At 34.3% G+C, this 24157-nt stretch overlaps 1 protein-coding gene across 23 annotated transcripts in view; it reads left to right on the top strand.

Annotated features, from left to right (window-relative positions):
* RIMS2 (regulating synaptic membrane exocytosis 2) overlaps positions 1-24157 on the top strand; it is a 457720-nt gene that overhangs the window by 299604 nt on the left and 133959 nt on the right. For 14 of the 23 annotated variants that reach the window (XM_035316481.1, XM_035316491.1, XM_035316483.1 and 11 more), the window contains 3 exons: positions 688-804; positions 22605-22784; positions 23930-24039. In XM_035316481.1, coding sequence (XP_035172372.1) covers positions 688-804; positions 22605-22784; positions 23930-24039 — 407 coding nt within the window. Of the gene's footprint in view, positions 1-687; positions 805-7214; positions 7281-7744; positions 7853-11639; positions 11706-14178; positions 14242-22604; positions 22785-23929; positions 24040-24157 lie in introns of all 23 variants that reach the window. The other 9 variants (XM_035316482.1, XM_035316484.1, XM_035316488.1 and 6 more) reach the window with 4 other exon arrangements.

A 24157-nucleotide genomic window follows, 5' to 3' on the forward strand; every position in this document is an offset into this window, starting at 1 on the left:
ATGCACTTGAACCAAGTCTGCACTAAGCGTGCTTGTAGTTGCAATTGGAAATTAAAAAAGTTTAATGAACAATTCTGTCTTTTTCAGATTCTCTAATATTGAGATTACAGAACAAACTTTGCAGTCAAAAAAATAAAAATAAAAATCTGCTCTTTTACTTATATGACGATGTTTTTAGCAGGCTCCACTGTACTGTAACAGCCAACAGTAGTAATTGTGTGTTAATACAGTTTACATATTTATAGTATAACCAGGCTCAAGAGCTCTTGGAAAATTCAGTGTATGTTTCTTTCATTTGGGAAGGTAATTTTCATTGAATGTACTACTTTGGAAAGACTAAGGAATTTTTGTCTATAATTGAATTTTTTAATAAAATAATTGATACTCTCTCATTTCCAAACCAAACAAATATCAAAACAAAACAAAAAAGTTCTATCCCTACCATGGGTTTATCACCTTTGTCTGCAGGAAAACAAAAACAAAACAAAACAAACAAACAAACAAAAAAAAACCTTGAGATTTAATACCTTGAGATTTTAAATTATGTGAGCATGAAAACACTCAAAAGAAAGGTCAGCTAACCCATCTGATTTCCTTCGTGTTTGCTAAAAACTGTCTGTACAAACGAGTGAAGGGATGTGGCCCAGCTACACCCAGAATTCAGAATCTGCTGTCTTTTATCCCTAGTCGGAATGTGGATCAGGGACCACGAGGGACACGATCTACTCCTGCTCATTACAATACCCTGAACAGAATGGAAAGACACCGTGTAATAGATGACCACTACTCCCCGGACAGAGAGAGGTAAATATTTGATAGGAATTAAAAACAGCTGTAGCCTGAGTTCGTCAATGTGCAATACTTCAGAGTGGTAGCTCTCTAAAATAATCACTTACCTAATCCCACAGGTGAGCATTTCCTTACTCATTTAAGAATATAGTGTGCACAAGCCTGACGAAACAGTGAGCGCTGTTTACCTTTGCTAAGAGGGAAACTGAAAAATCTGTGACAAATTATGCTACATAAGACAAATGGCTTAGTTGTCCTTTTTATTAAAATGTTTTTTGTACTATACTCGTAAATTCTCTAAGTACTGAATACCTCAAAAATTAACAATGGACTTGGTCATTTTTGTTGCTGAATAAAGAGGCATAAAGATAATTTGAGCTCAGTATTAACATAATATCCCCACTGGATACAGTGCAATTAAAAGACATAACAAAAGTATATTCTAGGACTGTGTTTGTCTTTTCTAAACTTTATGAGACATTTGATGATAAAATTAGCTATTATAGCAATGTGCATTAGAATGAAATTGTGTTCAGAAGCACATCTTACGATGACTGATGTTTTGCCTAATCAAACTTTCTAAACAATGAATGAAACTGTAGCAACCTGTATGAATTTTAATGATATAAAACAGAATTGCAAGCTCTAGTTGGCTATTATAGTTAATTTTGCAGGATTAATTGCGGTAGTGCCTTTGTGCACGTACAAAAATATTTCTAAAATCTTTTCCACCTCATTGTCTTTAGGTCAGGAAATCACAATTATGACATAGTTGAACTCCTTTTTTCATTAAAATGCTTGATATTTTTGTTTATGCTGTAGAAAAATGCTATTTGCTTGGCTGATGAGGCTAGCTGATTTTTATACAGAAGAAAATAAGGATTCTAAGCTGTTTCCTTATACAGAAGGAAATAAGGATTCTAAGCTGTTTCCTTAGAATAAAATATATATTAAAAAAAAAAAAAAAAAAAAAAAAAAACGCTTTTGAGATAATACTAGATTGATAGTAAGACCAGTCTTCCTTGACAGGGTCTAAACTTATCCTTAGAGCTTGTGTATGCCTTATGGAATGTTTGGGGTTTGTTCACTGTGTGAGTTTGCTTGCTGCCTCCCACATGCATAGCTGTGATAAGTGGTCTGAAATACAGCATTGCAGTCTTTCCCCATCATTTAATCAAATATCCCCTACTGAAGTGGCTTGGGTTAAAAAAAAGGGTCTTTTTTTTTTTAGAACACATGAAAAAAAGTCAGAAATTTGTCAGTGAAGAAAGTATTGAATTATCACATGACCATTCTTGATGAATAGATGTTTGCTTGTTAGGTATGTCCTGAATCTCTGAATGGAGGTGTATGTGTCTTCTGTATTTTCCAAAACACAGAAATTCTCCTGTTCCTTCATGGTTAGTGGTTGGCTAGGCAATTAGGTTGTTGAGTAATTATACCTCTATTGCAACATACAGCCTTTGAAGCATCTTGGTCCTAGGCAGCACAATAATTTATAATGTTATATTCATTGTTAACTAACAGTGTTTTTAAAAATGGAAAGATTATTAGACTTCAATTTATGTTACTGAATATTTGTGTGATGCCATCTGTGTTACATAATAAAAAAGGATGGTGCATGCACAAGTCCTTGGAATAACACTGTGAAAAGTGCTGGAACTGCAGGCAGTTTGAAGTTGAAAAACTGAACTTTTAAACAGGTTTATAAACTTTTTTTCTTGACATCCTTATTTTGTTCCACACCCACTTCTGTGAAAAAAATAATCATACTTTGCTTTCCCACTGTTCTGATGGTTTGCTGTTTCCACAGTCCATTTATACCTTGGAGCTGTTTGCGAAAAAGGGACTTTGAAAAAGTACCTTCTTGTTGACAGGCTCAGTTGCTAAGCTAAAGTATGGCAGAGAATATGTGTTAAGAACCTTCTTTCCTTCCTTTTCTAGGTAATTCAGCATAGAGTTGTCTAACATGTATGGTACTAAGGAGTTGGTTGCAACCGAGTCTGTCTAATGACCTCAAGGCTGATGGCAATGTCCACATTCCCTCAAAATCAATTAGTGAAAAGTTAGAAGTGGAAATCAGATTATTTAAAAAAGCAGAAAGACACACATTTTTAATTTAGTTGGAGACAATTTTGATTTCAAGCACCAGGCTTTTAAATATGTCAAGCTTTGCTGTTGAACTATATAAGACTGGTAAGAGTGTTACTAAAAAGGGAGGACAGTTGTGTTGCCAATCTCCTTAGTGTATCACATAAATTGCTATTGAATACTAGATTGGAAAAAATGGACGATCATAACTGATGAACAATAAGAGGACGATATAAGTTTCTTGTGTCAACCAAATTTGATTCATGCAAGCTCCAGCAGTGGAACAGAAAGTCCTGTTTTGCATTCAGAATTACTTATGGACTTTGCAGTAAGCACAAGATAGGATGTAAGTGTACTCCAGTTGTTCTGTTTCCACAGAAATACTTGGGAATCAAATTCCCAGTCAAATATGGAAGCTGGAATATTAATTAAATGGTGAGAGCTGGTCACAGAAAATGAACATGGAAAGGAATGGCTAATCTTCTAATGCCTCATCGTTACTGTTGAGAGAAATATCGAAGGAGTAAAGATGAGGTTATACTCCCCTTGCACAGTAAGAACAGGAGGGAATGCAGCACGTGGTATAGTGATGCACTCTATGTACATATGTGTGCTTTCAAGTATGTTTCTGAATGTGGTTTGTTATGTGAAACCTGTGCCTGGTTACTAAGTACTAGAATTAGGCAGTCTGAATTACTGATCTCTGTTTTGTTACCCTCATGGTTTACTGAATTTTATGAGGTTGTGAGGAAATGGACAAATAGGTGAGTGAAAACAGAACATTTTAAGTCATCACTTTCTGTTCACTGAAAAAGAAGAACATTATAATGCTCGCCTATATCTCTGGAACTGTCTTACCAGGATAGTGGAAATCTGTTTCCACCTGGTACAGGGGAGAGTGCGAAAGTGTGTGTGTATGTTTGCATACCTGGTTGCATTGCAAAAGCTATAGTACTTCCTCATCAGACTAATTTCATTACTTTAATGTAAGTGAAATGAGTTACTGCTGCAAATTGCCCTCTCTGTAGCAAAATATGTAATGTTTCAGATATTTGTGAGGCTGCAGACTTAAATTTTTATTTTGCTGTGTGATCGTTTGACATTCTTTTGCCATTGACTACTATAATGTAGAAAATAAGGAGCGTGTGGTAAAAAGCTGGAAGTCTAAATGGAGGTTGCCAAACAAAAGCATCTTGGAGGTCTTGTGTCTTTTTAAAAATTTGCTGTATTTAAAACATGGCCATGTCTCTGTGGTCTTCCATGCATTCCTACCTGCATGTGCACCAGATCATGATTTTCATGTACAGCTCAGAAGACATTTTTATTTTGGGTTCAAGTCTGGAAAAATTTGGAGTTGTTTACACTGAGGCCGTGCACAGCTTAATGGCAGCAACCAATTACATTATGATTTTACTACATAATGACTTACATTATGCTTTTAGGTGTTCTAGATCGGCTGTTAGCCAAATCAAAGTTTTGCATGTCTTGGTTTTGAACAGGGAGAAGTAGGTATCTCTGGTGTTTTGTTTTTAACATACTTATAAAAATCTACAAAATTTATTTGAAGCACAAGACATAAAGTATAATAACAACAAAACAAATAAGAGTATTGACTGGATGCTCAGAAGACAGACAGCATTTAAACCTTTTGCTCTGCATGCTGAAATACATAAACCACAGAACAATCTGCAGCCTCCTAATGTGCATCCTATCATATTTTGACCTAAAGGATGTCAGTCATTCTGTCTTCCACAGATATGGCATGCACCTTTCATTTCTTGATTAGCTTGCATAATTTATGGAACAATATTATGGTACATCAATGGAAACTATTTCCAGAGAAAAAGAGAGACATGCTTACATGAATAATACATGTAATATTATTATTGCAGCTAGAAAAAGTGCACGTTATGGAAATGCTACAGACTATTTAGGCTATATATTCTTGATTTATGGTGAATGACTTGATTTATGATGAACTCCAGTAAGTTACTGGAGACACAGTTCTACACACTCATCTACACATTCATGTGTGTAACTAATTTTTCCTCTTAATGAATTCAAGCATAGTATTATTTTTTTTGTGTGTTGCACTTGTAAGAACATATTATAATGCATTCTTATGTATTATAAATTAGTTAGCATGTATAATCTGGTCTAAACAATAGGGAGAAGTATAAATAGCCAACGGTGCCAGAGGACCAGGTCAAGTATAACCTAATGCTTACTTGAAGTTGCTGTATGGACAAAAGGAGTTTTGAGTAGTAAGAAAGCATATATCAAACTTGTCAAAGTTTATTATATATCAAACTGTATATGTGATTATATCTAAATGGCAGCTTACTCTGATTCTAAATTCCTGAAATTAAAGAATGGTTGAACATTCACAAGCAAGTCTTGGGACTTGATAAGAGCACTAGAGCTCTGTGTTTCTACAAGTATTAGGACAAAAGGATACCAGAGGTCAGACACTTATCATAATTTAGTGGGGATTTGGGAAGTAGGTAGGAATCAAAACTGAAGCCAAGCATTTACTGCTGGTGTTTCATTCGTATACCTGTAAGTGAAGGGAACAGTCTGAGGTGTTCTGTCCTGTGGAAAGTAAGTCGAGCTGTGTGCAAATAGACGTTGCCATTAAATTCATGTTCTGCAACACTTCTTGAAGTTCTAGTTTTGTTTAAAGCTCTTCTCCTTAGCAACTATTTGAATATATTGTAGTTATTTGATTTTGAAACACTGTCAAGAAAATTTGTCAACAATTCATTGAAGAGAGAAAAGGGAAGTGAAAGTAAATTGTTCACATCAAACTCCCATCTACCAGCTGGAAGCACTTAATTACTTATTAACAGTAATATTTGCAACAGTTTTGCAGTCTTACTTCCAGCACTTCATCTAAATCATTTAAGGGCATATTCCTGTAGACGTAGCATGTGAGTAACTCCAGAGTGGTGAATATAGACTGATATGCAGGTGTTTGCCATTGTTGCATGTATCATAGCTGCTATAGGGTGGACTCCTACATTTATATTTGATTGTTCTTCCTGTAGGTGTGCATATGTTCTAAAGGGAATGTTATGAACATGACGGAATCATATTTTAATGCTTCTTGGCAGCATGATGACTGCTGGGCTGTTACGTGTAGACTGATTTTAGTATTCAGGTCTGTGCATTAGTTCAAGGACCCTAATACAATTTACAGCCTGCCATGTAGCTCTGTGATTATTTTCTTAATCATTAGTCCTTCTTAGGGTTTTATCTTCTAATTTTCAACTAATTGTGTGAAATTGGGCCCCACTGAATGGTGTACAACTCCTTGTTCACGTTCCAACCTGTTTGCAAATAAATTGTATAACCAGGGACTTCAGTTACACTTTTTTATAGTGGTGGCTATTAGCTTTTGCATTTATTTGGGAAGCAGTGAGCACCAACATCTCTTATACTACATATAATTATCCTAACATGCTTATAAATAATATTTACATGTGGCCAATTTATATATTTTATCCGTGTACAAAAGAGACAGAGATAATATGTGTAATATAGCTACCAGTAACAATTTGTCTGATTACTAGAAGATCATTAGTTATAAACAAATTAAGACATGAAAAGTAAAAGTGTTTTGTACTTCTATTGTGGACTTTTGTTATTAGACATGACTTTAAAATAGCCCAACTTCAGAGGAGCTGTAGACCAGGGAATCTCTTTTGCATTCTAAAAATTCATTATAAATTGTGAAAAAATATATTTAAAAAAAACTTTATTTTCTGTACTTTGTACATATATTTGTACTAAAAGAGAAATAATAGTCTGTTTTTAATAACTTGAGAATATCTACTGCTGTAATATATATATATATATTAATTATTTGAAGTACAAACAAAATGTAAATACCTCGTTTTCATTATTTTGAAATGCATGGATTTATTTTCTGGCATGTTCTGTTACATCATATGATGAATATCTCTTCATTAGTTTTTTGAGTAATAATGAGGATTTCATGTAGGTTCATCTTTTATCACAGTAGGATAAATATTAAAAAACACCCTCAGACACAGTAAAGCTCTGGAGTTAGCTGTGTGTGGGCAGACTGGCAGGTTTCCCAGTGGCATTAGCCTTTCAGACAAAGTAAACCTCTTCCAAAGATCTTGTTCATACTGAAGTTATCACTGCCTTCGGACAAGGGAATGGGCAATATGACTTCTTGAGATTGCTTTCAGACACACATGTAGCCCCTGTATTTTCAGATTTTTATGTCTTGTGTTGTGTGAAGTGTATCATTCCTTCTCCATCTTATTGTCTCATATTTGTTTTTTTTCTTCCTGCCATCTGCTCAGTCATTATGTTACTTTACCTCGTTCCCGGTACACCCAGTCCACAGATCACCATCATAGAGATGCCAGGTATATGTTTTCCTCTGTGTGACTCTGTGTGGATCATGCATGTACTTGTGTGTACCTACATGTCCACTTCTGCTTTTATCAGTGTGTGTGTAGTGGTAGAAAACTTAGAAGTGCTGAGTTAATATCAGCATTAGATTTCCTAACATAGTATGTAGACAAGCACTGCGTAATTCTTCATATACCTCACTTTAAATTTTTTTTTTCACTGCCAAAGGACTGCAGTTGGTAGTACATGAATATGATGCTATCTGCACATTATTCCAATGTATTTTAAAAAGTCAATAAATAAAATTATGTAAGTCAACAAACTGCTAATTCAAATTAGTTCTGCTAAATTCACCGAAGTTCCAGCTGAGTATCCTTCAAGTATTTCTGTTGCTTAAATTTCTTGCTTTTCATATTGTTTTGTCCTCATTTCACCTTTGTGTTGCTTTTCATTGTGTTCACCCTTTATGTTTTGGCAGCCAGGATCACACAATGTATCCTCTTTTTTGCGAAGATGCAATCAGATTACTTCGCTCCCGTAAGATGTGCCGTACCTATTCTGAGGGTGCTTACTATGATCTTGAGAGGTATAATTGATGTGAAGCATATTGTTAGTTCTACCTCACACTTTGATAATATTATATTTGGTTTCCAAACTAAGGATATGATCTATGTTTTAAGTGACAGATACACACAGTGAAGATGTTTCATGATATATTATGATACTCTGTGAGTATGTATATATTTAAGACTCAGTACTATGGCAGAATCCTAATAGAAGCTAAAGAGTTTTATAGAAGTCAGTTTCATAAATGAGGTTATGTGGTTATTATGTATAAGGGTCTTTGTATAACCCTTATTTTTGCTGGAATTTTTCAAAGTGCTTTTAGTACTTACTATTCTCTTTGAAATAATGAGAAATATCTTATCTACTTCAAAGTACACAGAAATAAAGTCTTTCTGAAATCTCATATTTTGTTTAACTGAAAAATGAAAAATACAGTGAAATATACAAGTACAAGCTTATGTTGTAGATAGTTATATAGTGCTTATTCTGTAATTTATGTGTACTTGTATACATTCACAATGACTGTGTGTGATTACAGACAATCAGTGTTCCTATTTATATCTAAAAATAACGTAGAGAGAAGTTAAGTCCATAATAATTTCTGTGAAGTAATTATGGTTGAAATACAGTTGCTTGTAAGAGATGAAATATGACATGCTGTTGTTGCACTACAAATGCAAAAAATACTACTGTGATTATGATATTTTCAGCAAATATTGCAAAACAGAAGAAAGACTACGTGGTTGTGAGTGGATAGGAATAAGGATATAAATCCAATAAACTGTAGCCACTTAAAAGGAAGGGGTGGCTTCATATCTTAAATAGCAGTTATAAAGGTTGATAGGGCCATTGCTTTGCAAGAGGCTCTATATAATTTTTTTCATGCCAAGCACTAAAGAACTGTTGATATATTAACTTCATAATTTCCGTCTGGATATGAGTTTCTCTTACAATTTCATTAAGGTTTGCTCTGGATTCAAGGCATATACAACCATTTTTAGTGGCATATATAGCCATTTAAAAACTAGCTTCCAATACAGAAGAAAAATAGAATCTGAAAATCTTACAGTATCATAGAATTATTCCTTCTAAAGAAATACTGCTTTTGAAAAATTCTTCAATATGATAGATGTTATAAGCTTTAGAACTCTGTTAACATTTGATTTGAAATGATGCTGTTTTGCATGAAACCTGATATGAAGTAAGCGCGTACTCAATAGTTCAGTCCATCTAGAAAAACTTAATTAAGGAGAATGATTTTTATTTTGTTTTCTGAAAATGTGTAATGAAAATTGCTCATAGTTACACTTTTTCAATAGTTAATTTTTATATACTGCTATGTGCCTTAGTTATATACTGGCATTTGCATTGGTTTATCTGAACCTGTTTCATATTGCTGGCTCTATCTGTGACTGTTCAAATATTGATGATAGTCGGAGCTATTAAATTGTCTTAGTTTGAGAAACTTGACTTGCAAATATCCATCTTTGTTTCTACAGAAATTAGTTTCTCCAAAAAAAAAATAATGTAAGATCAATGAAAACAAAGGACAAAAAATAAAGTGTTCAGAAAGATGAAAAAGACAGAATTTAAGCAATGCGATGGAGTAAATCTTTTCCAGGGCTTTGTTAAAGAGAAGTTTTAACTTTTATTAAAATTAATTCCTCCTGGGTCAGACAGGAAAATCTAAAATGAAATGGAATGTCCTCAGCTCCCTGTTAGAGCAGTACCTTGAGATTCCTAGGGTCTAGGAACTGATCCTGGGTCCTCTGCTCCTCTTGAATCCAGGCTTCCTGTGAGTGTATTAATGTTAAGTTACTCAAGTCATCTTACCAGATATGAGCTATTCTGAGTACCTCATAGTTACTATCATTTTACCTAGTTTTTTGTCCTTTTTGTCTTTCCATTTTCTGACAGTAGTTCTCTAGGCATATAAGGGCCATTTAAAGCATAACCTTTATCCAATTTCTCATTATACAATGCAAAAACCTAAGTAATTTCCTCTTCTTTAAGTTTTGGAAATACATGAAAAAATGCTTCTTAAACAACATTTCCTCATCTATGTCCCCTCCACTTTTTTTTTTTTCTTTTCTTTTTTTTTTTTTTTTTTTAAATCTGGTTTAGTGCTTATCTTAAAATACATTCTTGTTGTAGGTCAAGGTATTAGTCACATCTTCTCAGTTTCATCTGCTTAATCAATGTCATGTTGATACAAGTAGCAACCTCTCTTTATGTCTTCTATTTTCACTTTTTAAAGCATGTAGAATAACTATTTCCAGCTTGCACTATTCATCAAAATTGCATTCTATAATGTCCAGCATTCACAGAAGAATCTTTCATCTGGAACAGAGTTAAATCACTGTGAATCCACCAGTGTGGATGTCCTACAGAAAGGACAGATATACATCTGTCAAAATTACTTGTCTTCTTTATTATTCCAGGCTCATTTGGTTGTGTATCTGGTAGTTATTCACAGCCAGCCCATTAACTCTTTTGTTCTCTTCAAGCATATTTTTTTTCCCCAAAGCATTGACTACTTGGTTCTCTTTCTTCTTTTCTCTACTGGTGTTTGTTTCAGTTACTGACTATCAGCTTTGATAGTCTTAGTTCTATGTTTCTATGATGAATTTCCATTATGAAGCACCTGAATTTCTGCATTCATTCTCAGTCTATGGCATTTTGACTTTTTTTTTTTTTAATTATTATTATTTTTTTTTTTTTATAATTCCCCCTTTTGAAGGGGTCCAGCTATTTCCCTCCCAAAGGAAATGGAGGCAATGTTGATGAGATGCTTGCTCCAGCATATATCTGAGAAAGACAATGGGCACATGTACAGCATCAGTGACTTCACTGCCCTTTGGACACTGGCTTTCTCAAGTACTCCCTGTACCTCTGTACCCCACTCCAGTTTTCCTTGGCTCTTTAACGTGGCAGCACTAGCTGGTATCAGTACACGCTGCCGGAGCTACTCAAATTGAACATATAACATATATATATGTATAATTGCCATCATGGCTGGACAGTAGTGCTATAATTACATTCTTATTTGTATCCCCCCAATTCACAGTTTTCTGGAGTATTGCAGGCTAGCTCATAACTTGACATTCACCCATTTTAAATTGGCTGACATAGACGTCATCTCAATGACAGAATGATGGTCTCAAAACTTTTATCCCAGTTGTTTTTTAAATTAAAACATGCTGTTTTTTCTAGGTTTACCAATATTAGTAGTTCCTCCCAAATAAAAATCTTCTGAAAGCCTCTCACAGCATGAGATTATATCTCAACTTTTCTATCTCAGAGCTCATCTTAGTCACTGAGGACACCACACTTGGTGCTATTTCCATTTTTTCACTTATCCATTGAGGTTTAAGTTTGGAAGACAGTAAAAGGTGACTTCTGCACATTTTGTGTGAAATGTGTAGTTTATTTCAGGCCAAATTTCTGTTTCTTCACTTAAGGAAACCAACTTCTGCTTCCATTGTGTTCTTTGGCTTTCATTTTACCAGTCAGAAGTTTCGCAGAGTCCATGTCCTATTCTTGGTGAAATTCTCTGGTTGCTTAAATTCTGTTTTCCTGTTGAGGTAACTTTTCACTCCTGAATTGTATCTGAATATAATTTGAAAGTAGAAGGTTAAAATTACTTATATATAAAAATATATGTTCAGAAGATGCTGCTGAACATGTAGTAGATAAATGTATTCTGTGTTCATTGCTATCTTAAAAATACAGTGAGGGAAAGCACATCATAAAAGAAGCAAACTTTAAAATGTCTGAAATACCTGTGCTGTTTATTCCATATTCAGGAGGACTAGGCATGAGAGAAGAGTGCCTAATACATATTATGATGACACAACCTATACTCCTGAAAGGTATTTTTATTTCTATCATAAAAATAGATAAAGATGAGTAATACATTTTTCCTGAAGTGTAGTCTAAAATTTTTAATTCATCTAGACTGATGATACTTAAGTTTATAGTGCATTATGTGCAGCATTTTATTAAATACAGACCAACTAATCTCCAGAGCTTTAAGTACTTCGTTTTCTTTTAGCCCTTCATTGCCTTCACTCTGGAGCTTTTTTAAGGGTATCTCTTATTCAAAAAAAAAAAAAAGTTCATTGGAAGATGTGGGAGGAAAACTGATTAATACATAGGAGTTAGGTAAAACTGAAGGCTTTTCCCCTCTTAACTGAAGCATATTTCTAATGGCTAACATTATCAGTCACAGAGAGTGATTATAGGAAAATTTAGAATTGTCAATTTCATTCTTTTAATATCTTGAGTGACTTAAGAAAGTCCTCAGCTCTTGACATGTTAATGCCCATACTGACTTAAAAATGACTGAAAGTCTTCAACCTGGTTCTGAGTGCTTGCTGTGCTGGAGCCAAGAGCACTGTTGTTCTTCCTAAATTTTTATGGGCATATAGTGTATCACAGTGAACATAATATAACTAAAATCTGAAGTATAATCTGAAAGCTTTCGGAGTATCTCTGGAAGCAGTTATTTGATAATAACATTTCAGATTTAAAGAGAGACACAAAGTCCAAAAAGAAAGATATCCAAAGAAAGAAGCAAGTTTATATTCCTATCCCTTTATACAATTAGACCTTTATATCTTTTTGTCCATTTTTAAATCAGTATCTGATGTCTGCATACAGTATGGGAGCAGGTAAAGCAAGGATTATTTACTAATAGCAAGAATTTCATTTTGCTGCTATGAATAAACAGTCATATTTAACAAAAACTAAACTGCAATTTGAAAGCCATTCTTGTTTATTTATGGTGCCTATAACAAAGCACTTTTACAAAAGAATCTTACCTAAAATACTGGCTAACTGGAGACACTGGCTTCAGTTTTAAGGGTACATACGAGCAGGGCAAGCGTAAAGATACACCTGTTCTTCTCCAGCTGTATTCTAATTTAGACTAAACTAAATCTAAATCTAATCTAAGTTAAATTAAACTGAAGTATCTTTCATCCAGTCAGTGATTCTGGCTACAAACTATGCCAAATAATGCCATTACTGGTGCCATCCAATTTGATATAGAAGAAACAAGAGCAGCTGAGTGACATTCACATATAGTGCACCCTATATTTTGTTTTCCCTCAACAAAATGACCAGGAAGTGTGAGAACATGTAGTTTGTGGATTTATCTCAAAAATTCTGATTCTGAAATCGGAGAAGTTAGCAAAAAAATGAGTTATGCAAGAAATCCATCATGTATTGTGCTATGGTCCCTGGAAAAAAATCATGAAAACCCTCTGATATATATTCAATATTCAAGCCATTAAACAGTTCGACCTGCAGAGTTTGGCTGGGACTTTCAATACAGACAAAGGAAGACTTATATTCAAGATGGGCACACCATGATCCCTGGATCTTTTCTGAAAATCCCTGCCTTGCTTCTCACCCCTGTCATGTGGAAATCACTGAGCAGCAGGACGACTGCAGTTCCAATGCTATACCCAAGCAGGACATTGAAAATCTGGAACTCCAGATACCCAGTTGAAGCTCCTTGACCAAATAATGGATGGTTTGCATATATTCTTAACGTACTGGGGTAAAGCTGCCAAAACAGATTACCCCTTGGTGTCTGATACCAAAACCGTCATGTTTGTCCCATTGTTTCTTTTCTCCATGGTTCTACTTTCAGATAAAATGTTTCTACATGTGTTTTGAGTAAGTCTTCAACTTACTTGTAAGTCTTCAACTTACTTGTTGAAATGGAGCTGCAAATGTGTAGGTAGCCTAGAATAATAACGAATAATACCTAGAATAATAACGTAGGTATTAAATTTAATTAGTTTTCATTGATCTGAGTGAAGTGAGTTTTCCTCTGTTTCTTAAACAACCATAAACAGCAAGCACATAGAAAAATGAATAAATTAGAAAAAGTTAGGCATGTGAAATTAAAAGCAGTATTTTACATTACTGCTACACAAAGTGTTACTTTTGTGAATGTTAAATCTCCACAATTACTTCTTAGTTACTCCAAAAATTCAGTAGTCATTGAAAACTTGAAGACTTTTGTGTAAGAAAAGATTAGGGATCAGTTAAACTTTATGGAACTGAAATTCATGGCTAAGCTGCTGAAAAGAATAAAGGTGAAATATATTAAGATTTCTGTCAGGAAATATAACAAATACCGTGCTTGTTTTTTAATTTAAAAAGATTTAATTTTCTTCATACCAAAGAGAAAGTAGGAAATGTACAAAGTGATTTGGAAATTGTTGGAAAGCTTCCCATTTTATTGAGAAGTGGTCGTGTCATATGAATTAGAGTTATTAATAATACATATGTTTCTTTATAACACTTCTTTATTTTAACTGCATTGTAAAGGTGGTACAATGGTGCAAGTTCATGGGCAGATCATGTAGTCAATGGTTCAGCTGAAAATTATGGGTAAGTAAAGAGTGTAGTGTTGCAGATGTAGCAAAAATGTATTTCTGATCTTTATAATTCGTTTATTATTGTACTAAATTTATTCCTAATAAGTCCATTTTTTCTTTATCTCTTGCTTTCTTGACTCAGAACCGAGGCACATTTATGTCTTTTTTTTCCCAAGATTAAGCTGTTTTATTCAGTTACAGATAGAAAAAGAACATTAATTATGTTTGAACTATTTTTAAAATATGTTCTCACTGTTGAGGGCTGCTTTAATGAAAAAGGGCTTTTTAAGTGATAATACCTGCCTACATTCACGCTGCTGGGGCATGTGCCTTTGAGACCTAATTCTTTTTAGATTTAGAAAAGTCCTAGCTCCAACTGTCTAACCTATCTCCCCATGTGATTGATGTATCACCCATGTTAAGCACTGTGTACATTAAACTTTTCAGTTCTCCCCACCTGTACTTGGCTCCTGATCAAAGGAACACACAGATTTTCCTTACAGAAACTTTTGATATTAGTTCTTTGACTTTACTGCTTCTCCCTCATTTTCTTCTTGCTCTTGCAACATTTATCTTCTTTATTTTTATTTATTTCATTTGTGAATATGCACAGAGCTTGCTTCCTTCTGCCTTTCTATATCTTCTAAGTAGGAGCTAGGCTATGCCAGTGACATATTTTGGCTGACTAAAACTAACATATGGTATGGGTCCAAGTTGCTGATAAATCCTAAAGTTCTTGAGTTAAGCTCCCACTAATTTGCTGGGAATTTTTCCTTGATGAAGTCTAATAAGAGTTACAAAACTGTATCTCAAAAATATTTGTTATGTAATTTTGTAATTATACAGAATAATTCTGTGCATTGGTATCTCAGAAGCTATAATTTTGTGCAAATAAATTATAACGTAAATTGTACATGAATATTGAACTAATTCTTTGCATTGGTTTATTTTTTACTTTTCAGTAAGTTTAATATTGGCCCTACTTTGAATTCTATGATGCTATTTATTCTTTTGTGGCTGTACAAGTGAAAATATATCTTTACAGATACAGTCATGTGCCTGAAACAGATAATTGGAAGACTGTAAGGCTATACTCAGTTGAATAAAACAAGCTGTATAAAACAGCTTTATACTGAAAACACAGGAATTACCTAAGGGGTTACTTACAGTTCACCTGTAGTCCTAAGACTATTTAAAGAAAATTGTAATTCATATTTGTCCAATATATGTTGACTAATACAGGAATTATGTATAAGGAATTCAGAAGGTAAAGGAGAATGTTAGTGACTTTGTTAAATTGAAACTAAAAAAATGGCATAAAACGTTTTCATGAAAATTTCTCTGCTTTCTGGATGGGTTTATGAGGGTCTTTTGGCATAAAATCAGTGCAGCCATAGAGAATTGGAACACTAATTCTTCACTAACTCTTTGAGGCAGAGTTCCATTGTTTGCTGGCTCTTCAGTTTTAAGTGTTTTCAGTATATGCTTTATTTGTGCTGACAGTAAGGGCCGTGTGTAGTAGTTCTTCCTGGGAATGTGCACAAGCATACTGAAAATGGACAGCCTTTAAAGAAGGCTGAAAAGTGCTTAGTGTAAACAAGGCTTTTGTATTTGTTTGTGATAATCACATTAAAATAGTTTTAGCTTACTTCAATTGTCTTAGATTTAGTACAGTATACATGCTAACATAGGTAAGTATCTGAGAAAAAATCAGATTTGTAACTTGTAAAAGGAACTTATTTTTAGCACTCTGTCCCAATTTAAATTTATCTCCAAAAACTGTGCAAAAAGAAAGAAAGGATAAGAACATTTGTTGCAAATCAATATGACTTTTAAGTACACCATGAGGCATAGAACATATTTAATAGAATAAGGACTACTGAAATGGATCAGATTCTGTTCATATCAGTAGATTTACAGAACACCTTTAATGGTAACAGTATGATATTTTGCTCTTTCATGATTTAAGAGCTTTAAAGATAACAAAGAATTATATAACTGTTTATCTTGGAATGATCTGATTGAAATCCTGTACTTATCAAGTGACAAAACTCTTGTTGACTTCATTGAGGTCAGAGTTGCAGGTCTATTGCAAGAGGTTAAGAAGATAAATAAACATGCATATGTACTATTAAGTGTAGTTTGAAATATTTTATTAATTGTCTGCCACATTAATGATCTTCTCAAATGTTAACTGAAAAAAAGAGACCAACTATAACTTACATGACTCAAGTTTGATTTAAGATATGAAAAACAAACAAACAAACAAAAAAAAACAACAACACAAACTACCAAGGACAAGTTCTTTGCAAATTTGATATTTAGTCCTGCACAGTACGAGGGCATATTTAGGTACACGCTTGATTTTGAGCCTACATCTAATTCACTTCATTAGTCTATAGTCTAAGTGCTCTCTCTGCATTTGAACATTCAAGCTTTAGTGGGAAATGCTGCTCTATGAGTTGTCTTATATACCACTTACTCTTCAGTCATGAACAATATATTCATTAGAAACCTTGAGTGTTTGTGTCAGTCTTCATACATTATGATCACACATTCAAGGTGAGTGGGTGAAATTTTGTATTCCAAAACGGGGGAAAAACTGTGTAAGAAAGTTAAAAAGCTGGAGCACTTGTACTTTGGAATATTTCTAATACTTTCCTTAAAATTTAGTTGCTTATCCTAGAGAGAGTTGCATAAGCATATTCAGTTACAGAATTGAGCTGGGCAGGGGCTGGGGAGGAAGAGAACTTCAGCTCTCTCTGAGAATTTTGTGTTTCCAGCTTTTGAATGTTAATCGTGTTCATCATAATCTTCAGTGAATCATCTTAGGAAGATGCAGATATCTGTTCCTGCCATGGGATTCTTTAATTTGTGTCAGCTGAGTGTTTTTGTTAAAGATGCTAACAGTTGGAAATAGTTGGTAAAAGACAAAGTACTAAAAAAGGCAACTGGCTATATAGATGATAAAGTATTTTATAAGTACCAGAAACAATTGTGTAAAACCAACATCTAACATACTATAGCATAACTCTACTTAAATCTCTCAGACTTTTAAATTAGTATTAAAAGAACACCTGCATACATTTCATATTTTAAGCATAGAATAAAAATATGATTAAATATTAATATGAGAAATTTAACAGGGCAAGCTAAATAAATCAGTAAGACATAAGGCAACATAAATGTTGCTTGCATTGTTTGGTCCACCTCAGTGTAAGGAAATGCTAACCTTGAAGGTTCAGTTTTTGAGAAACTACCTTTGAGTAAAATACTGGAAACTGATTCTTAAACTACTGAAAGTTAACCAGTTATGTTAAACTACTGTTATTAGCTCATTTGCAGTATTTTCTGACATTTTCATGCAGTTACAAATAGCATCTGTGACAACTGGTTTTACTGATATTTGATTGTAATAGGTAGCATAACCCTCTGGCTGCATCCACAGAATCATAAACTAATTTGGGTTGGAAGGGACCTCTTAAAAACTATGTGGCTAACTCTCTACAGAAAGGCCTTTGCTATTTGTCAGTAAACTACCTTAAAATCTGCTGATGAGAAGATGGATCACAGAGAGTAAATCTCTATAGATGTAGCTGTATGTGCTTTCTTTAAACATTTTAGCAATTGTATCATGCTATCACATGTTAGTATGATTAAATATGTCTACAACAGAATCACAAAAGTGACTGCAGTGCCATACCTAAGCAAGCTGTAAGCAACTGAGTTTCTGTAGCTGTAGCTGCCTGCACGTAGCAGTGTGGAGCACAGTGTGCCTGGGATCACAGCCGAGTTCTCTGCTCTGTCTGCATAGCTACATTAGCTATTAGAAAAGTAGCTCAGATAATGGCGTGCTACAGTGTAGTCATTCCTGTGACTGTCATGTAAATATACCTGTAGTTATATAAACCACAGTGTGGTGTGCATGTGAATGTGTCTGCATGTGTGTATATATGTATATAGAAATATGTTTGGATGTTACTGCAGCTTGCTTTACCTTCTGCTTTTGTTTATTTTGCAAGAGTATTTAAAAGCATTACATTTCTGGCTTTTAAAAACTATAGTACACAAAATTTTATACTAAGTTCCTTTATAGGTATGGATGAGTGATTTAGTGAGGCTAACCAGTCACCAATTTATCTCAATATTTTGGCAGTGTAGTGCTCCTTCCCATTTTCCATTACAGTACTTGTCATTCAAATTTAAATTTGCTTGGTACTAGAAATCTCAGTTGTTTGTAGACATGCTTATTTATGTTATGCTAACAGAGGATCTTGTGTCTGTGACTAAACAGCAAAGTTCCTATAGCTAGTAGAAGAATAACATGTCCAAGGATTGAAATCCAGCAACCATCCACAGACACTGACAGGTATTACCATTATATATTAGCTGGAGTTTAAAATTATGATCATTAGAAAATGTATTGCTGTATTTTTCTTGTTCTGTGCTCAGTGTTTCTAGATGAAAAAAGATGTGCTAGGAGCTGAATTATAGTGTATTGTAATTCTACAACAATTCTATTTTTATTTCTTCAGCTTTTTGTTACAAGAACAACCTAGTACTTATAAAATTTTGATTGGCATGATCTCATAGCCTACTTTTTTAGTCTTGAACACAGTAAAATACTTTTTTAGTCTTGAACACAGTAAAAAGGTGTTATATGTGGGATTTCAAATAAACTTTCAGTTATTTTGGGAAAAAAAAAAGAAATTATTTTTGTTGTAAGCTCTTACGATTGCTTACTATGGAAAAAATATTAATCTTTTGTAAGGCTACATGAATCTAGATCAATGCATGCATTCATTTGTTGAAAATGCTCTTTTTTGTTAATAAAAGTAACAAATCTGAAAAATTAAAAATCAGAAGTGGTTACTTTCTGCATTGGAAAAATAATTATATTTTGCAATTTCCAGAATATGAGTGTAGAACAATGCAGATAAATCAGTAGTTAGTAGTTAGTATTAAATGTTATAGCATCTTTTGGTTATTTTAGTTACATGAATTTACAATGCTACTTAGGTATGATGGAATTCTAATTCTGGTTTGGATGGATTTGGAATATAAAATTTAAATTTAAATACTCACAGAGCTTTTCTGCATGGTGGCTTACAGCTCAAACAGTTTCAAAGTGATAGATGTGCTTGATTAAAAAGTAGACCCTGTTCTGCTCTTTCATTGTTGTGAGAGTTATGCCCACAAGTCTTGTAGATTTTGACAGAAGAGTTGGCCTCCTACCATGGCCTGATTTCCTTAGCAAAGGTAGAAAGAAGAATGTTATGCTAGACAATACTAAGAGGAGGAGGTTGCTATTTGACATGGCATGAACTTTATTTTTTATAATGACAAGTCTGTTAGCAAAGTTGAAAAGCTGTCACATACATTAAAATATTATGTAGTTGTTGAATATCTTAACTATTATCTTTTACTCTTTAAAAATCAGTAATTCATATTTTATGTCCTCTAGTCAGACTAGAGGAAAGTTTCATCTAGATAGCTTGGGACTATAAGCACTCAAGAATGTTACCTGAACTCATGAACATCTATTTTTCATTCATTGAGATGTTTTAAAAACTCCCTCTCCATGCCTATGGCTTAACTGTGTTAATACGTGGTTGTAGTATATTGTGGTAGATGAGGAGCAATAACTGTCCAAGCTGGTTATTGGAGTGGTATTTTTTATGTAAAGGGAGAGTTCTTTTCTGAAGACCTGGATCTTAAAGCACATTTCTACTGTGAAAAGGATTAAAAACAAAAATAATGTTAGGACAAAGAATATACCTGTTTCATTCTAGACCATAATGTGTCGAATTGTTCTCTGTATGTGTTTGGTTGAAAACCACACAGTGATGTTCTGAAGTGGAAGGCTGTCACGCTTACATAGCTCTCCATTTGCTACTGTGGGTGTGGAGAGGTCTGCAGCTTGTAAACCTCTAATGTGAAGGTAACACCTCAGCTGAACCTCAAGATTAACCTTATTCTTCAAATCATTTGATTTACGAAAGCAACATTGGTGCCAAAGCTTGATCTAAAAGGAAAAGGTTCGCTGTCAAAATCTGTGTTCTCTTTCCCTTCTGGGAACTCCCAGTTGTTTTTCTACCTGAAGTAGATGCCAGCTGCAGATTGCAGCAAATGTACTACTTATATTAACTATTGAATATGAAATTTCTGAGGCCTTTGCTTGTGAGGACAGAGTTTAGATATAGTGGCCCCATGATGCTCTCCAGAATACAAACAACCCCGCTAAGTCATTAGTAAAGGCCCTAATGGTAAAAATTTCTTCCTGCCTTCTAAAAGAGGCAATTGGTCAGAATCCTAGCATCATAAAAACTATTTCTTATTAACAGATAAAGAGAATGAAGCCTTAGGAGTAAGAATTGAAAGAGGCTTAATTTCTCATGAAATGTTTACATGAGTCATGGTTGCTACTCACCTGTTCCTCTGTGTGTCCTGCCTGCAGGGAGAGAAATAGAAAATGGAAAGAAACCTACTTTTGGTGGGAGACCAAAAGGAGAAAAAAAGTCTGGGTCAGCTCACTGATTTTCTAACGTGTGGGCACACAAATAGGGGTGGGCTGTCTGGACCTTGGTCATATTGTCTTATTATGCTGAATTCAGGAATCGTTTTTCTTAGAAGTTATTCCCATAGTCAAAAAGTTATTTTTTTTAACCACCATGCAGATGGGTGACACCTTTCTCACCTTCTGTAGCACTAAAAACTGTCTTAAACAGTTACCTTAAACTAAGTAACGTTCGTATCAAAGCTAAGGTTGTGTTTCTTTGTTTGCCCACAATGTAAAAGAAGCGAGACAGTGGATGTTTTTGCTGATGAAGCGTCCCATTCAGAATCAGAACTGATAGAAGAAGAAGTGAGGTAATTTTTTGTGGTTTTGTGCCAGGCTCATTATACTTTTCCTCTGATCTTTTAGTGCCTGAGCTAACAGTTGCCATTATGTTTCTCAGTGTGGTGTGTGTGCTTGTTAGGAGCTTCTAGATGTAGGTTCTTGGTGAATGGTATTATTCTGAACCTGTCTGTGGCCATTCCTCGTTGCTCTCAAGGAATCCAGTTATTACCTCATGGAAGACACAAGGATGCATTTGGTTTAATGAATATTGACCCATTCAGCAAAGTTTGCCACCCTAGAAAAACCTATATTCTGCCTCAATATAGTCTTAAAAATAAAATAGTGTTAATGACATAAGACTCTTCATATGTAACGAGGCTGTGGTGTGTCTCTCTTATTTTTTATACTAACTAAAGTTTGGCTTCTTGTTACACGTAATCACCATCCAGTCACTCTTTGTATTAACAGATTTCATTGTAAAATGGATGACTGAGCTGAAGAAAAAGACCTAACAGGTGTAGGTTCACCATGTGTACTCTGTTGCTGTTCAGTTAAGCTTGTAGAACTGGAAGGAGTATGAATTTAATAACCAGCTTCAACAGGATATAGATCTTACTTTTAAAATTACCTTGATTTTACATATTTTAGCATATTGCTAGCCATTATTATTCCTTGCAAATAGAAAAATTACATTGTGAAGAAAGGTTAGGCTTGATTAATTTCTGGAAGTAATGACATGGTTAATTGCCTGTGATAGTAGAAGAGCAGACCAGTTGATCCAGAAATTACTTTTTTTGTTCAGTCTACTTTCTTCCTGTTGCATCTGTTGCTGATTTTTTTCATTGCTGTTTTGACAGTATTCTTTAGGCTGAGGGAAACATTTTTTTTTCTTTAATTTATTTTTGATTATAACCCAAAATTTCTGTAGTTGGAGGAACGAACCTCTGCAAGTTCCAATGGTATTGTAGATCCTCATCCGACTGTGTTCCAAGTACTGCATATAAATCCATCACTATGGCCTAGCCAATATTTTAATAAATGTCCTGAGTCTAGTAATGCAGTTAACAGTGCTACATATTAATTATAACGTCTGGAATGTGACCAAATTTGCTGTGGACTTTCCTACAAACAATTGTTAAAGAGTGCTACCTCTGAAGGTAATGGAGTCTGTAAAAATCTATTCATATGAGTAAAAATGCTCAGTTAAAATGCACAATTAAACAACTCCTTAGCATCCAAGGCTGATGTATTATTAAACAGAAAAACAATATTTTTACCCAGAAATTGTCAGGAAACAGACTATTGCATAGATAGTCATTGCTGAGACATTGGAAACATTTCAGCCCATTTATCAAGAATTTGAGTAAGCCAATGCATACATGTTTAAAAAAACTGTATGTTATCAAGAAGCGAACTCAGAAAATTTGCCAAAGAAAATGTAGATAACAAAATTATTTTCTCCAAACCAGTATCATGCAGCATATTTTATAATTAATAGAAAAGTCAACTGAGCTGCTTTTTGACTAACATTACAGGAATTGTGAAGCAGCAGATAGACAGCCATATCAAAGATCCAGATCAACAGAGCAACGTCCTATGCTAGAGCGGACCAACTCCCGCTCCCGATCCACAGAGCGTCCTGACTCAAACCTCATCAGGTCGATGCCTTCATTAATGACTGGAAGATCTGCCCCTCCTTCACCTGCCTTACCGAGGTGAAACAGACAAATCAATCAGACTAATCCCCTTCTGCCCCACCAGCTCACCATTTTATTTTCCCAGTAGCTAATTGGTATTGCCTCTCATCCTTAGCTGATCACTAGTAGCTATAGATACTAACCCCGTCAGTGCCAACACACTATTTATATTCTATTCCGGATATAATGGTGTGGCTGCCATTGTAAATTGTTTACTAACAGTATTTAACTACATTTGTTTGTGATTTCTCATTGATCAGGAATCCTGGATAGTTTCCTACATGAAACACCTCATAATTATCATATTCTTCTCTTACAGAATGAGAAATTATTTGTGTTCATCAGACATCGCTTATGGAACAACCATCATAACATCAAATGAAACTTTTTTTTTTACAAAAATGTTTCTTCAAATGAACTGTACTGACTTTGTGTTTTAACTACCATTTTAACCACCATTTTTTTTTGACTACATTTTACTGTGCCATAGTCTGTATTGTTCCTGTTTGAGTACTTTACCTTTACTAACTGACACTTTGCAGATGTCTATACATTACTGTGAGGGTAAACATAATTCAATAAAAAGATGAGTACATTTTGGTCTAGGAGATAGATATTCAGTAAGCCTCTCCTTATTTTAGAGCTGCAGAATACATTCTTTTGCTTTCTGAAAGTGAGAGATAGTAACATCAAATCCCCAGTGAGATTAGAGTCAAATCCCAGTGTCTTTGCTCAGTTTATTACTTATTTTGTTTATTCAAATTCCTGTAATCTCTTTGCCACTCAGTGGGAATTTAACCAAATACAAACTGAGGAAAGATTATTGAATTTGGTCTGTGGATAATTGTATGTGCATGTGGGTATTATTTCCATGTGCACATAAATGTACATACAATACATTTTCTGGCTTGACTGTGCAAACAAGCAGCTTATGGGTGTTTAGCCTTAGTTTGGTTTAGTTTTGTCTTTTTTTCTTTTCAGAGAGATCTCTCTTTTCATTTTATTTCATTTTTTTTAATGAAAAGACTTAATAGTTTCACTGTGGGACTGCAAGGGTCCCAAGTGATCCCAATGCTAATTAGTACTTTTATCAGTTCTTGAACATATTTAAGGATGAATTTGTCATTTAATTGCTATGGTTTGTTTTGATATGTGTCTCATAGGTCACATCCTCGAACTGGGTCTGTTCAGACAAGTCCATCAAGTACTCCAGTAGTAGGGCGAAGGGGCAGGCAGTTACCGCAGCTCCCACCAAAAGGGACATTGGAGAGAAGTAAGTGTATGGTTTTCTCCTTAATGACATTGCAAAATTGCTCATGGAGGTCAAGTATGTTACTTATTTTTCTTTGATCATTAATTTTAAAGCTCTTGAGTTTCTGTGTACAGAACTC

This window comes from Oxyura jamaicensis, chromosome 2 (genome assembly GCF_011077185.1).
Source record: "Oxyura jamaicensis isolate SHBP4307 breed ruddy duck chromosome 2, BPBGC_Ojam_1.0, whole genome shotgun sequence".
NCBI classification, from domain to species: Eukaryota; Metazoa; Chordata; class Aves; order Anseriformes; family Anatidae; genus Oxyura; species Oxyura jamaicensis.